Source organism: Eleginops maclovinus, chromosome 19, assembly GCF_036324505.1.
Source record: "Eleginops maclovinus isolate JMC-PN-2008 ecotype Puerto Natales chromosome 19, JC_Emac_rtc_rv5, whole genome shotgun sequence".
NCBI lineage: Eukaryota > Metazoa > Chordata > Actinopteri > Perciformes > Eleginopidae > Eleginops > Eleginops maclovinus.
Genome location: NC_086367.1, coordinates 14,642,425 through 14,659,325, shown reverse-complemented (window position 1 = coordinate 14,659,325; position 16,901 = coordinate 14,642,425). Strand labels below are relative to the sequence as shown.

The 16,901-nt window shown below is 39.5% G+C and overlaps 2 protein-coding genes across 2 annotated transcripts; both read right to left on the bottom strand.

Annotated features, from left to right (window-relative positions):
* Nucleotides 1–613: 613 nt before the first annotated feature.
* On the bottom strand, nucleotides 614–13,665 carry znf292a (zinc finger protein 292a). Its single transcript, XM_063909410.1, has 8 exons — nucleotides 13,493–13,665; nucleotides 11,346–11,500; nucleotides 10,079–10,157; nucleotides 9,627–9,762; nucleotides 9,284–9,486; nucleotides 8,154–8,290; nucleotides 7,612–7,753; nucleotides 614–7,473 (listed from the first exon to the last, which is right to left on the bottom strand). Exons 1-8 carry the CDS (start codon nucleotides 13,640–13,642, stop codon nucleotides 1,342–1,344), a joined length of 7,134 nt encoding a protein of 2,377 aa, XP_063765480.1. The 5' UTR covers nucleotides 13,643–13,665; the 3' UTR covers nucleotides 614–1,341.
* Nucleotides 13,666–14,839: 1,174 nt separating this feature from the next.
* Nucleotides 14,840–16,334, bottom strand: cga (glycoprotein hormones, alpha polypeptide). Its single transcript, XM_063909059.1, has 4 exons — nucleotides 16,238–16,334; nucleotides 16,044–16,155; nucleotides 15,706–15,902; nucleotides 14,840–15,027 (listed from the first exon to the last, which is right to left on the bottom strand). Exons 1-4 carry the CDS (start codon nucleotides 16,262–16,264, stop codon nucleotides 14,953–14,955), a joined length of 411 nt encoding a protein of 136 aa, XP_063765129.1. The 5' UTR covers nucleotides 16,265–16,334; the 3' UTR covers nucleotides 14,840–14,952.
* Nucleotides 16,335–16,901: the final 567 nt, after the last annotated feature.

Sequence of the window (16,901 nt, the reverse complement as noted above, 5' to 3'; positions counted from 1 at the left end):
AAGGACCCCGCCTGTGTTTAAATGTTTAGGTTATCAGACATGATTGACGTTTATATAGTAACACACCTTAAAATGACAATTGCAACTTGAAACACTGAAGGTCAGTTTAGTTTAATTATGTTATTCCTCTCCCTTATTTTAATTGCGGTGAGTTTTTAACACTGCTGATCTTGAGCGCCCCCGCCTCTTCACAGCATCTCTGGTTTCCCTGATGTGGCCTCTCAACCATGGATGTGTTTGACTCTCTGCATGTCCAATCCCTTCTCCTGTTGTAGTCCCTAAAAATCATATTCTCTGTAAGTACTTATTGTGAAAAATATACCATAGTAGTAGAATAAGTAACAGTAAAAGTAAGTAATAGTATTAGTTAGCACTTAGTGTTAAGTTAAATTAGTTATTTATTTTTATGTTTAATATAAGATTTTTCTGTCAAATGTGAAAGAATATTATAACACTGGTCTCATAAAAACGAGGAAATGGCCAGTGCTTTTTTACTTTTTTATAGAATGTTTATATATTTTTTTATATTTACTTTGTAAATAAACAAAATGTAGTGTGTTTTGTAGAACAAGCTTTTGTACAATAATTTCATTGTATAGATTTCTGGTCGTTCCTGCGCAGACAATACAAAAAAACATACAGAAAGAATGTCATGTTTTCACGCAAGTTAAGTTCAGTTAATATGTAACTCATATGTTAGTAAAATACTATTTTAAGTGCGATTGTTTTAATGTTTTGTCAAAAATGCAAAAATGTTTAATTAGAGATATGACATTCTGGCCATGGTTTGTTTTCCATACAAAAAACTGCATACATCTAGAGAGACGAATGAACACAAATACCTGACTGTGAACACAAGTTAGATATAACATTAAAAAAAACTCAAAACAAGATCTGCAGTCAATATTTTATAAAAAGTAACAGTAACATTGTATTGAACACTTTGTGGAAGACATGTAAATATTACAGATAGGTCTACTAGTGTTGAAAAAGGATGAAATAAATACAAACAGAATTTAAAATCCCATAGGGATATATAAAAACATAGTTTTTCTTTAAAAGTCTCCATTTAGCAAAAGAAAAAAAACATCTTCAGTACTAAGCATAAATACAAACATGTTTCTAAAATCTATGCCCTAAAGATTACCTGGTTATTATGACTAACATACATACTTAAAATCATCCAAGACATTTATTTCATTAAGTACAAAATAGGCCATTTAATACATAATTGTGACCATTAGTGTTAACAGTTGGAAATCGGATGCTTAATAAACAAACCATTCTGCAGCATAACTTCTCAAATCCTGAGTGAGATTGGGTTGAAAATAAAGTATGGGTCTATGATCCGCTATAAAGCCATTTTTTTATTTTGACTATCGGCCTCATGTCTTGTAGCTGCTTAAGCAACAGATCAGCACCATCTGAAAAAGTTTTATCCATGACAATCTTAACATTGCTCACTGCTTTGAGATTAAGAGGATTTCTGAAGTCTACTAACTTTTCACAGCCTCTGAACTCAATTTTACCTTTGATTGCAGATTTCTGTCTGTGAGTTAGTTGTCTTTTGGACGGCAGTTCAGCGTTAGATTTGTCATTTAATTTGCGTTTGGAAGAGTGGGTTGACTCTGAGGTTTCCAAAAACTTAAGGAAAGAGTCTTCAAGTCCTAAAGGCTTGAAAGACCCAGGCATAACCCCATCATCACGTTGTTCTTGGGCTGTAGGGGTACCAGGATTTGAGTTCTCTCTTGAACTGTTAACAGTCAAACGATTCCTAAGGGTCTGCATCCTCTCCGGACAAGCTGGTGTTGGATGTGCAGGCTTTTTGGGACGACCTCTTTTTATTCCTCCATCTGTCCCGGTGGAAGCTTGAGATTCTGCACTATCATCGTTGGACAGCTTGCTGTCTTCTTGGCCTAGCCGATCAACAAGCTCTTCTGTTTTCTGGTCACTGGGCTTTTCGCCATCATCTGGCTCTGTCTCTTCAGAAGATGAGGTTGACGCGCCCTCTGATTTGCTTGAATCTTTGAATCTGGAGCGTGAGTATTTTTTGCAGAAAATGAACTGGCTCCTGTGGTCTTCAATGTATCTTTCTGTGAGGCCATGAGTGGTGTAATGCTTGAATATACTTCTTTCAGCCCGCTCCACTGCATCGCAGCCTATTATCATGCATGGGTACTGCAGAGCAGACTTCTTGGTGCACATCGCTGATGCCTCATCATGTGATTTTAGTGTCGGCTTTCCAAAACTAGTCCAGTGTTCAATGGACTTTCCATCTTTCTTTTTTGCATTTTTTTTCTTCACTTTGAATTTGTTTTCAACATTCTCTTTCCCGTTGAGCCCAGGGAAGAGCCCCATTGCCTTAGTCCGTCGTCCGTCACTTGTTTTAGGATCATAAACATAATTATGCTTTTTTATCAGATGACGGAGGAGATTTGATTTTGTACTGTAAACGCGGTCACATGACTCATACTCGCACCTGAAAGTCTGATCAACCAAGCCGCTTTCGGAGATGGCGATTTCCTTGTGGTAATTCTTAATGTGCTCGATGTACTTTTCCACAGAGTCGAAGGGGAGAGCGCACTCAGGCCGATCACAGTTGAAAGTCCCTATGCTCATGCTGGCCATCATAGTGGTGGCTTTGTCACGAGTAAACTTGTGAAGTAAGAGGTAATGCTGCACTAATCTTGTGATTCCTATGAAAACCCTTGAACAGTTTTTCACCTGACACCTAACTTCATCATCTTTGTCTATGCTATGATGGCTCTCCTGGCCATTTTCAACACTCTCCTTTTCTATGTCAGGTTCAGGCTTACTGGGGGGTAGGGATGCCTGATGCATGGCCCGGTAATGGAGAATCAAATTCTGCTGGATGGTAAATGCCGCAGTGCATCCTTCATGAACACAGCGATATGGTCTATACGGACTAAAGGGGTTGTCTGCATCACACATTTTGAGGCTCAACCTTTTCTGATGTTTCTCTTTCCTCTGGTGTTCATCCTTTGTTGGTGTGCTTTTGGAGCTGCCTGGTTTCTCTGGGGAGGATGAAGCAGATGCAATAGAAGGGCTAGAAAGGGGCTCTCTTAGTTTACTCGATGATGCATCTGATCGTCCTTGCTGCTTTTTTGCTTTGCCAACAGGACTGAGTTTCTCTTGTAAATGACATTTCTGTTTCACATCTGGACTCTTGTTTAAAACAGCCCCTTCAGGTTGCTCTGAGGCTCTCGCATCAACTGATGGTGCCACCTGACAGAGCGACATATCAGTCATATAGTTTTGAGGTGGGGGCAGTTGTGCAACAATAGATACATCAGGAAGGAAGCCTTGTTGACCGGCATCTCCTGGTAAAGTGTTCTGGGGAGCTTGTGGATTGTTGTCATTGTCTGTTTGAGGTGCAATTGCAATGTCAAGTGGTTCCTGTTTTATAATAGGTAATACAGATGCAGATTGTCCCGAACGGCTGGAATTGGCTTCAGTAGTCGCACGGCCAATAATCACATCATCTTTATTCAGTCTGAATGCACGCCTGTTTCGAGCACTGATCCTTAGCTTCTGCATTTCTGCCTTTGACAATCGATGAACTTTTTCGTAGTGAATTCTCAAACCTGTCGTTCTCGTGAATGTTTTGGGGCATATCTGACAAGGATATGGAGACAGTTTGGATGGAGTCTTTTTAAGTTCTTCTATCTTCTCATTAGAGTAATCATGCATTCTACTCAAGTGTTTGAATAACGCCTCCTTGGTCATGAATGAGTATTCACAATCATCCTGATCACATTTAAAAGGCTTGGGGATCTTTTCAGTGGGCTTGTCATCACTTTTAGTTGGTATTTTACTTTTTTCAATGTCATGGGGTTTACCACGATGACTGACATTTTGCTCTAATGACAGAGCATTCCGCATCCTTTCCTGTGCAGCCTCAATTAAATCTAACCTTTGAAAGGCATGGGAAATTTCCATCAAGTGATCCTCTTGACGAGGTATACCGAGGGGTGGATTTTCCAACTCTCCGGCCTTCTGTTGCTGGTTTTCAGTGGAATAGTCCATTATATTTGTGTGTTGGGGCTCCTGTTTCATCACCAAGGGGGAAGTCAAAGTTGTCAAGCTACAAGATTCTTGTGAGAAATCACCATTTGAAATGTTGAATGCTGCTCCATTTGTATCAGGGACATGGGGGTCATTGAGAAAATCAAGAAAAGATGTTGGCAGATCAGCTGTTAAGTCAATTTCATCTACAGGCCTGCACTGGGAGCGTTTAGATAAGTGACCTCCGAGAGACTTGGTGCTTGTGAACTCTCTGAAGCACCTCCTACAGATGACCTTGCCGTCCTTAATGATGGCTGGCCATTTGGTTCGCTTGCTCAGTCTGCCTCGTTTTCCTTTCTGCACGTCAGGGTCACCAGCCTTTTCATCTGTGAGAATAGACTCACAGTCAGCACCAGGAGAGTCCGCTTCATAGGTGAAATCTGTAGGAATCACACTGTTTGGACTGAGCATGCCATCCACAGAATCGTCCATGTGTTCATAACAAGGAGTGGAGACATTCTCTGTTTTAATTATTTCATTTGTTGCTTTTGATGCAAGCGGGGTCTCTGGGCTTAAACATTTCACAGGATTATCAACTGAGGAGCCTTGAGTAGGACAGGAGTTTTCACTCTGAGAATATGGAGTGTGGTAAGTTCCTTCAGCTAGGCTATCAATTGTTGAGATACTGTTTCCGCTATCCAACTGGCTTGTCATACTTGCATTGCTTTTTCCCCCATCTACACTGTCTCCACTGCCCTCTGGATGCAGAAGTCCATACTGATGCCCTCCGTTATGGATTTGCCCTCCATTGTCAAGCATCAGAGAACTGGATACATACTGAGACATCAAACTTGAAACTGAAGGAGCATGTGACATAGAGGGACCATGCATAACTGCAGTAGCAGGGTCTCTGTCAGAGGGGAGAGGCGCTGTTGCTTGATAAGGGTCAGCCTGCCATTGACTATAGCTACGAGGGGGGTACTCATTCATGTTGAAGGATTCTGGATAGCAATTATTTGCGGAGGGTGAAGACCATGTCTGGGGCATGTCTGACTGCATCATTCCGCTGGGATTATTTGGGCTTCCCCATGACGGATACGCTGTGGGGTTTACCATTGGAGTGATAGGCACAGGCTCCATTGATCCAGGATAGCACTGGGCAGGTGAGGTGGAAGATACCATTGGGTAATCCATTTGCTGCATCCCAGGTTTGTTGCATAGTATTCCTGGCTGACTTGGCGGCCGGTTCCCTTGGTTTTGAAAGGGATTGGGTGAAGCTGGCCCATTTGATGCCTTTTTTGCTGTGATTTTGGCCACTTTGTTATATTTCTTCGCCAATTTCCAATCTTCAAATATGTCAGGGTGTTGCTTCTTCACATGCCTCGACAGACTTTTGTTGGTGCTGTATGCCCTTGTGCACTCACTATATGGGCAGCAATGCAGGTTTTCCTCATTGCCAGCAGATACTGAAGGCGTACTGGAAGAATATCCTTGCAGTGAACAAGGAATTTCTGTCTTGATTTGACTTGTAGAAATTATTTGTGAAATCACTTTTGGAAGTTCATTGCTTTGTACAGTATCCTCTCCTTGTTGACTTGCCACAGGGATTTTTGCACTTGGTTCATGATTTCCTACAGGGATCTCACTTTTCCCAACTCCCATATCATGGTGCGCATGAGGAACATCCGATGTTGGGTCAACATCAACTGATTCTGGAGTTGGATTTGTTAGAGGAATGTAGCATTTCTCTCCTTCTTGCATTTCAGGAAATCCTGCAGAATTCAGCATGCTTTCAATGGAGTGTTTAACTCTCACAGGAACAGGTTCTTTAGCAAGGTCTGGTGAGCTGCACGGAGATGCATCTGCATTTGATGCCTCCATCATATATTTATCTGTATTAACCCTTTCAATATTGACAACTGAAGAAGAGGTATCTTCTTTGCTCAGGGTGCTCTCGGGTGTTGGTTCTACTTTTGGAGTATCAGGAGTGTTTTCATTCGTAACATACAGAGTGTTTACTGCATCATTTGTACAATGACTCTGTTGGTGTGACAAGAATTGAGACTGGGAGTAAAATATTTTGCCACAGTTATCGGTTTGGCAGGTGTAGGTAAGGTAATGCTGAGCCTCATGATCGTACAACAGGTACGCCTCGCTGAAAACTTCCCCACAGTTAGGGAACATGCACTGGGCCTTAAACTCAGGATGTGTTTTTCTATGCATGAGAAGCTCAGAATTTGAGTTGAAGTTGGCCTTGCAATCCAACTGTATGCATATGTAGGGTTTGCTGCCACAATGCATCTGCAAATGATCATTTAGATGTCTGACATTTACAAACTGCCGTCTGCAGTACTGGCATACCACTTTCTGTTTTTGTATCTCTAAAAATCTCATAGCCTCGTCGTCGTCCTTGTGAGATCGGACATGAGCCATGAGGTTGCGGAAAAACTTGAAAGCCTTGGAACAATTTTTGACAGGACAGAAACAGTCTTGACTTATGTTTGTGTCAGATGTAGTTTGTTCTATCTTAACAGGAGATGCTAATTGGTCACTGACTTGAGATTCAACTTTAACAGGACTCATGCTCACCTTGGTGGCAACTTTAGAATTTTTTGATGGACTTTTAGGGGACTGAGGTGCTTTAGATACTTTCCTAGCAGCTTTCATTGCAGCTAGTCTCTCTTTGCAAGATTGCTTTACATGTGATGCTACATGTGGCTCTAAAATCTCCCTAGTTTCAAAACTGTCAGCACAAATTGGACAAAGATAAACTCCATCTTTGAAGTGCTTCTGTGCATGGCGAACAATTCTGTGACCCAAGAACTCCTTATCACATAAAACACAATACTGCATGTAGGCTCGCCAATTTCTGAACCGGGCTGACACAAAACCCTGCTCCCGAAGCTTTTTAGCCTCTCGGTTTTTTTCTCTTTCATCCGTGATCTCGTTAAGTTCATTTGTAGTGGTAAGCAGAAAATCCTCCAGGTCTCTGTATTCAGGGAGTTTACCAAGTGCACTGTCCACTTCCTGTTCGTCTGTGTCATTTAGTGTGTCTATAGATGACACAATAGCTGCCTCATCTCCCATTAGTGCCAAGCAGTTGCGTTTTAGCGTTTTCCAGTCCCAGAACTCTGGATCAAAAGGCCACTGTGTCTTGAAGGCCAGCAGTAACTCGCAGCGTAAAGAATTGGGCACCGGTAGACTCCCATCCTCCTCAGGCTTTTGGTCAGGTTCGTTGTACAGTGACTCCACAGCATAATACGAGTCAACAGTAGGCTGGAGGAGGAACTCGGTCAGCTGACATGCACGCTTAACCTCCAGGTCAGTTGGCAAGAGGCAGGATATAGTTTTGCAGATGGTGGACTTGCTATCTTTATGGTCACTGGAAGTCATTTTGAGAGCTTGAATGCACATTTCCACGCACACAGGAAGCCCCACCTCTCCAACCTATAGGAATAAAAATGCAAAAGTTTTTATTTTAAGGCCTCTTTACCAGGTGCAGTATCATATCAGTAATTATTGGTGTAAATAGTTATGTCTTATGGTTCTGCTATCAGCTACAAATGTGTTACCTATATCTCTTACCTCGTTTTGAATTACTTTGATTAGAAACAGAATATGACAGACACTTCTGCAGAGAAGAGCCATCTCTTTGCTGTGACCAAGAAATGCATCAGCTGACGACTCTAAACGCATGAGTAGCTTACTCCAGAACAGTGTGAGTTCCCTGCAAAACATCACAAACACAACTGTTAAAAACAGATATTCTCTCATCTTTTCATTATCTTTTATGATTATTTAATTTAAAAATGAAAAGTACACATGTTTTGTATTTGGATGACACTAATTCCAAGTCTACTGCATAGTTTTCACTTGAACCTTAACTGCGAGTCAATCCTTTATTAACAGCATGCCTCTCTTCCCTGAAGAAAGCATTTATTAAGATACAGGGACCTTCAACAGAATCAGCCAGTGTCAGTGGACAGTGAGTGTATCTTTGTGCACATGATTTGTACAAGGATTGCCTCAGTTAGGACAAACCAATTACGTAATGTATTGGTTCAATGACCACTGTATTTTTGTAAGTGTTCTAAGGGTATTTATCTGAAGTAAACAGCCACACTCACCAGGCACAATAAACATCTCCTTGAAGTAGCTGTCGCTTGAGAAAGGCCGAACATAAGCAGAGAGCTCCTTTCTCATCTCCTTCTGACTCCAAGTTGCAGATCATTTCAAGAGCATCTTTGCAGTCTATTGACGCAATCTATTTGAAAGGAAAGAGAGAAATTAGATAGTAAACAACAGAAAAATTATCAATTTATATGAACTAAACAAATCAGCTGTTATATTTGAAAACACTGCTGAGACATTTTGTTATTATTCTGAGTAGTAAGAGAGTTTTGGCTTTTGCTTAGGACACTACATTTCAGTTCATTTTTGGTTAATAAAAAGTCAATCTAGAGTCCAATTTTAAATTCGCTTCCATTATAATGTTACAAAATACAGATTTACCTTGATAGAGGTGTTGAGGTGAAGCTGTAACACCACTGATTAGTAGTTCAAGTGTTTAAAGGTGCCATAGAAAGCATCTATCTGGTATTTTAAATTGTTCTCTGATGTCTACAAAGAAGGTATATAACTTTGGTTGATCCCAAAAATGTCCAGATGCAGTTTTACAGGCCCATTTACAACCCTATGATTTGGTCCTAGAATGAAACACGCTGAATGTCCTTATTTGGGGGCTCATTTAAATAATTATGACGAGCTCTGCTCTGATTGGCTGGTTTACAAGGAGCAATCCATGGCTGCCTCAGAGCCCACAGAAGTAAGTGAAGTTCGCGAAACTGTGAGAGATGAACCATGGAGGCTATTGGCATCCAACCTTACATGTTTGAGCCTTTAGCAGAGGAGGAAACCGATGAATTTGAAGAACAGCCAGTTGGTCGAAGATTGGAGAGCAACGTTATGGAGTGGTAAGTGTTAGCATTAGTGTTTCCAGCAGCTGGTGTATGCAAATGTTGGGGCTGGACTACTGTGTGTTACTAACACACAGGGATTGTTGTAATTCGCCCGTTTTTACTGCTGTTATATGCATATTCATGATTTGCACGTGAAGGAGGAAACAATGGTGTTTGAGGTTCACGGTATGTCAGTTCAATGTACAAAACTCTCCTTATTCAACTATGCCAAGGTAAATACAGTTGTACATTCTATGGCACCTTTATTTCTAATGAGTGTAATGTGTGTCAGTTTTTACCTCCTCCATTAACTGCTCCTGACTTTTTTTCATGCAGATGCAAAGCAAGTAGGTTTGCTTGAAGTTTCCTTTTCCTTCATATCCCGGATACTCTGAGCACATCTTTGCCAGGACAGCAGCTTTATCAACACTTTCCACTTTAATTAGGTGCTTTATTCTCATGTTTAGAAGTGTGGCACCTTCAAACTCAAGATACTCATGTACTAAGAAACAAAGGTAGAAAAAAAGACAAAAGTCAAGAAAGTACAAATGAGATGCAGAACATTATAATACCATTATAAATATGTGTAACTGAAGCTTTACAAGTCAGAAAGGTGCTTTTTCAAACCAAGTAAGATCTAACCTCGTTCAGTTTGAGGGATTTGATTGGACAGGATGCTGCTTAGTGTGGTGTTGGACCAGACGCCATCCTGTTGTGCCAGAACTGAGAGCAGGCAAAGCTGTGTGCTCCCAGTTTCTTGCAAAAGGCTATGTGCCAACTGAAACACAAGATATATTAAGACATAATTACCTAAATTTCAGTGAGTAATAAGTAATGATAGACAGTAAAGACTCTAAAATAATAGTTCTGACAAGGTTACTGTATTCCTATTACTATTAAACATTTTACAACTCTTTTAAACATTTAATGAAATGTTGTTTTTGTAAAGAGAACCCACAGACTGATGCGTTTAGCGAATGTGTTTTTTCATTGCTTTTCAATGATTGGCTTGATTGATTGACCTAATGCATTCAAATTACTTAACAACTTTTCATTGCTAATCACTGCAAAGATAAATGCCTGGGAAAGCTGACCTTCATGGAGGACTGAAACTCCTCCCATAAGGCACCAGGGACATGCTGGGGCAGTAAGAGCAGCAGCTCCGCACAGCTCCTGTAAACCCAACAGAGTAATTTGTTAAAGGCACATTTAGGTCAAGGCTGTGCAGACATTTACAAAAATTAAGGCTGGCCATACAAGAATAACTATGCACCAAGAGTGAAGCATTAAAGTCATTGTAAAATAAAGATGAGAAACAGGACAAAGGGATGTGTAAATCAATGGCATCGAGACACTTTAATTACACGGATCAATATTGGTGTACGTGTATGTGTTATTAAATGTATATAGAATTGATAAATAGCTCAGATTACCAAAAAGGTTACATTGCATTGTTTAACTGTTGCCCCTGTTTCTTTTCATTTTTTAGTGTTCACCTAACCACCGTGTGCAAAGTATATTCTGTAGCCCATCCCAAATATGTCGAAGCTCCCTAAGAGGTAGCCTACATTTCTATTCCGATTACAGCCTCAAGGACTTTGCCTTTATCGCAAGAGCACACTTTGTGAACAGCACAGTAGTTTCTCCCAGGTTGTTGATGCAGCGTGTTTTAATCTTTGATTTTCTGCATTTCAGTATTTTTTTAAATATGTATTTGAATGCGACCAAGTAGGTTTAAACATTCAGGGAATTTGCTTTGGTATATGTGGAGCATACAAGGACACAGAAAGAAGAATAGGTAGCAAAAGTAGCAAAAGCTATTTGAAAAAAAATATTTAAAGATTATAATAACAAATGAACAATATTTACACAAAATATAATTATGTGAGAAACTGGGTACAGTTAAATATAATACTATATGTTAATATATATATATTCAAATACTATATACTGTATTTAAAGTGGAGAGTTTTGCTGATTTAAAAGAGGTAGTGTGGAGAAGAATTAGCAACTTATAGTGCCTTTGAGTTTTTAGAAACCACTACAATTTATTATTATTATTATCATCATGTGCAGGATTTACAATTTTAAATAGAACAAAAAGAACATATTGTATATATCATTGGAACAACAAAGCAAACTAATATGAGTTCTTATATCATTTGCACATCCAAAACCTGTAACCCATACATTGCAACATGCACTTTAGACTACTACAGAAAATACTTAAGGAGGATGCATTCTCCAACATGCAATTTGAGCATTATGTTTCATTAATATATAACAGGTCAAGTACATATTGAAAGAAATAATAACAAATACTACAGAAAAATCGAATTTCCAGAAAGAGTTTCTACTTACAGTGCTAACTTTTCAAGTAGGAGTGGCACGTTTTCACATTCGGAGGAGAGACAGGAGACTGACTGAGCAAAGCTGAGGATGGCCACAGTGTAGACCTCCAGCAAAGGCAGAGGATCTTCATCAGTTTTCCAACGGCCGGCATGTTCCACAAGGACCTGCAGAACATAGAAATACTCACAATTAAATTCAAACTATTGATTCATTGTTTTTGCCACACCCGTGTTTAGGAACACAGGTTATAAAAGACGAACCGAATGTGTATACATCACTCATATTTTTCTTTAACTCTTAAACAATCAAAAACGGGACCTATACAAAAGTACATCTAATTTAATCATGTTTCATAATTAATTGTTTTGTAATTATTCTTAGGGTTTTTGGAACTGCCTAGCAAAGAAAAACTATTTGGAGATATATCCTTTCACACTGGGAGATTATGACATACATTTTCAATTTTACAAACTCAGTAAATAATACATCTTAAAATGGCATATAAATCAATAGTTATGGTTGAGCTCTATTAGCTTACTTGTTAGCCCAACTATTGTTGTCCTTATGTATACTTTCTATAGTTCGGGACTTAATTACATGTGTAATTACGCATAGGCAATTCGTGATTCCAGTTTGACAACAATACAAGATAAGGAAACCTTGGCCATGGTAGTAAGAGACAGAATGAAGGCTTCATAATCATGACAGCATCAAGATAAAACACGCTAAGCGAGAATAAAAGATCACATTCCTCAAAAAAGTAAGCTATTTAAAAATGAATGTAAATATTGAAAGTCATTATACACTTTGAGGTTTGCTTTGATTTAAAAAAAACACCAGCTAACTTTTGTAAAAAAATAAAAATAATAAAAGTACTTCCCTTACAACCTACTGACTTTAATGATGCAAAAAAAGATGCATTTTAATACTTTTTTTATATACCGATTATATAACCCAGCAGAGATGTAGACACCTAAAATAACAACGCACCAGTTATGTGTGGCTCAGCAAAAAAAAACTTCTTTATCCTCCCTCTTTTTTTTTCCAAACCCCAGCTCAAATAACGCCTAACCTTCATCAATGAAAATTCCCTCCATTTCTTCCACACAGAAATACTCATACAGATCCATTTCATCCTGAATGACTCCATTATTCCTGCAGTTTTACTCTTCCGAGATAAATCTCCATCATGGCACAAAACTACAGCATGCAGCCCGAGGCTCGTCCCCTTTTACTCAAATAACTTTCAAGTTGAATGCATTCTTTGCTGGCGGTGAATGTTGCATGGGAACAAACTAATAATCCATACTATTTTAGTGCAATGACAGTAATTCGAAAGGTAAAATAAATTACACGGAGACATCGCGTCAAATGTTCGTGGTCAGGGCAAATTAATAAGAAGGATGTGTAATGGAGTCAGTGACCACTGCCACACTTTCCCTTTTTAATCACTGTCTCAGCCAGCTGCAAGCAGATCGGTTGCTCTAACATTGACATCCATCTAACATCTTTCTCTGGTGGTGGCTATACGATTGTAATAAACATCTCCGCTGATGTGGTTAGCCGGATTAATTAGTGCAAAAGGCCTGGGCTAGCACCTTGGAAAAAATCATTGATCTTTCCGTACAATCAAACAGCTTCAAAAAAGTAACACATTTTTACACCAAGCTAAAAACCCAAACCAGAATGCAGCATTATAACGTTTTTATTGTCGTTTCAAAGGGGGACACAACCGTTTAATTCAGTGCATATCAATGCAATGGCCCTGTAAAATTTCGCTAACGTAGCTACCCGTTTTTTGCACAGCATGACCACTGCACAGGACAGGGGGACCCTGCATACCAGCTAGCAACATTCATCTGCTATTAGCTATCTGGCCTGGAAAATACCAGTAATACATGCACGGCGCGCACACGTTGGTGTGACTTATCGTCGCATGGATTGTCAGACTTTTGCAAAAAGGTTCATGCCATAAAGGATCATCATTGAGAGAATGGCAGAAAACCATGGAGGTTTTTTTCCTCATCTTGAAATGCCAGGCATAGGCAGCTAGCTCCTTAGCTACATTGTTGTAGCAAACGTAGACGCGCATCCTCGGCCAGGAAGCCAGAGGGGCTGCAGGCTGCCCGGGATGAGCTGCAGGAGGACGGGCTAACCTGGCAAAACTCCTGGCAGAAATGCAGGGAGGCTTCCAGCGGAGATTGCGAGCTCTCTTTCAAAGCTGTGGTCAAATCCTGGAACCGCTCTCGGAGCTCCTCGATAGCTTTCCGTGTGTCATATTCCTTCTCTGTCTCCCCCTCCGCCATCTTCACAACAATCACGACCGCGTACGCACAGATGTTACGCTGCCAGACTCGCACACGCACGCGCACGCAGAGGGGGAAGGGAGAGCACACAGTGTGCTCCACACACACACACACCCCTGATGTCAACAAAGCATCCATAGCCTTACTGTGGCACAAAATCACACTCTGCAAACAGAGTGGACGTGAAGTGTTTGCTCATCACCTAATCAGTGTGATTGGACTCCTGGATTACCCTGATGCTGTTACCATCCATGCAAATACAAACTGCAGGCCGGCTATGACCTCCAGGCATTATGCAAACATAACCTTTAATATTTTCATGAACGTTTTAAATAACTCCCAATACAACAGGGGCACAATATTATTTTCTTTCTTGTCCCTCCTGATCTTTCAGGTTGCAGGGTCAGTTTCTTGCTTCAGTGTGACTTCAGCAGTTCAATCACAGGGGTCAGTCAGCTGAGACTCCTGGTTAAACATCTGGCCTCAAGGCAACATGTAAGTTAGCATGTTAACATGAGTGGCGTCAAAGCATTATGATTATGTTTTTATTGTTTTCCATACAATGTTAAAAAGAGTAATGCCACAAAGGCTATTGTATAGCACTTATATGATATCTTGAAGTTGAATATTATCCTCAAAATGCATCTAATTTATTCCACTCACCGAATTGCTTGATTTACCCAAATTCCCTACCCTACTCCATCTACTACATTTTATTTCTCAACCATTTATAATCTGAAGGTTTTGGGAAGTTCTGATCATTTTACTCAATCTTCATCAGCAGATAAAGTTTGCGCAGCTACCGTGGGGTTCAAATTACCATTATTGTACCTTGTTTTTCCGCATATTTGCACAGCTTTCATTTTCAATTTTAGTACTATTATTTATTGGCTTCTTGAAATATTTTATCAGATTCCTCATGTCACAAACCTGTTATCAACCTCATAGTATTTTGATTTGTTTTACTTTAAGACAGCTACTTATCTTACTATTCCATTATATTTATTTAGCGGAAATACTGGACCAAAACAACTGAGTGTTTCGTAACGCACTAAAGAGCACTCAAAACACACAACGCAATATCATGCATTCAGAGTAAGACGCATTCATGAAAATGCAACATCTGGGTTGCACATTTTAATTGCTTTTCAATCTACAATGAATAAAATAAATCTACCAACTAAAATACAGGCTTATTATACAGACAGTATTGCTATAAAAACATTATCTGGCAACATATCAACATACATTTTAAAGAAACACAGTTTGTTGCCAAGTTAAGCGCTGCAGAAAGGTCTCCAAGTCCATCTTCATATCTTGTGATGGTAGCAGGTGCTGCAGTGACACGCTGTATGGTTTAATACCTTTATATTAATCACGTCCGACTAAAAGGGGCAAAGATGAGGAAAAGACACATGTTATTCTTAACCCATTCATATCTATCTGAGCAGCTTAAATGTTTTGAACACCGTTACAACAGAAAACTAAAATAAACTGCAACCTAATTTAAAACAAACATTGGTAAAAGCAGAAGAAGCGCCCATATCATTTAAGTAAAACTAACAATATCACAGTTTTAAAATGACTCTATTACAATGAAATAAAAGCTTTTAATACGGTGGGGAACCACTGTATAATCTTTAACAATGCACTGCAACTGTATCTGTTATATTATACAATATTATCCTCAGAATTGCAATGGGTTAGAAGTATAAAGTACAGCATAATTAGAAATTATTTAGGTTAACACGTACCTACACCTACAGGTAAGCCTATCTTTAAAGAAGTTTCTTCCCCGACTGATGACCAAATCCACTGACATATCTTTAAAACCAATCTGAACATGAAGTAAGAATTGAAAATAGCTCTACAAAAAAAGAGATTCAACTTGAACAACAATATTTTAAGTGAGGAATTTTGGTTTTCTCTGCAAATTTTGTGAAACAGTTAGTCAGCGTGAGTCTGTTATTTGCTATCACTCGTGTCAATCTAAATATAACCTCTATGCAAAGTAAATATTTATAGAAAAGTTTGCCTGACAAATGTATTTTCTGTTACTGTACCTTTACATCTACCTCGTAGCTGTTCCTCGCAACACAGCATGTTGCCTCGGAGGTGATGTTCTTTGGTGTCCTCATGTTCTTCAAGGACCTGAGAGGTGTTGGGTAAGCTCTGGAGAAGCAGCAGCCCATGCACTGGTAGATCGGTTGGTCGCCAGGCAAATTGTTGTTCCTTCTCAGTGCGCACTCATCACAGCCCACTGCAGAAAGACAGTACTATTGATTATGGACAGCTTGTGATACAGTGCCAGAGGCAGGTGGTGCCATTTACAAGTTAACACTTTGTTTTTGGAAATGATAGTACATAATGCATTTGTACTTAAATTTGAAAGAAACCTTACTATTTGGTAAATCAATGTTGGGGTAAGAATCAGCTACATAAAGAAGAAAAGACATCAGAAGCAGAGACAATCCAGCTGATTTCACTGAGTGCATCGTGCTTGCATAAGTCACCTAAGAGAGACAAAAGAAAACCGTCAATCCAAACTCTGTTGATCAAAGTATTTGTAAGCCAGACATAAAGATAGAGCATTACCATGTTGTGAGAAAGTTCCTTCTTCATTGTGTCTCTGTAGAGGATGGCTTTTTACTCAGGACTTTTGCTTCCTTCCATGTCGTTTTATATCTGTGTCCCTCAGTCTGTGGTCACTTCCTGGATTAGGTGAAACCTACCAACCTTATCAATGATCTCAGTGACTCTCTGGCCACTTTGCTACTTTCCACATAATCCCTTGAAAGGACAAAATGGTCGTGGAAAGTCAAAACATACCTCCACCATCGTTCCATCCTGACTATTGATGCAGCATTTAATCCATGGGGTTTTGTTACTTGGTAACTGCTGGTTGTTTTTATTGTCATGTCACAGCAAAAGAAGGGTCAATAGTTTTATGTTTTGTTTTGCTTTATATCACAAGTTTTCTATTCTTAATATTCTTCAACAATTGCACCTGTAGACTTTAGATTTCCTTTTCCCTTGACAATGACAAGAGCTGTATGTTACCTTCCATTTTCAAGAGGCATTGATACATCTTAAATGACTCAAAACTCTGTAAAATGTAACTGAATAGGGGATACTATGTTTTCTTAAATTCAAGCTCAAATACACTGAGCTGCTGCATCCTGGCTACACTAATGAAATAAACGATTTAAGAGTTCACTAGAGTTCATTCTACACAACATCAGTTCAGTTTTTATCAGTG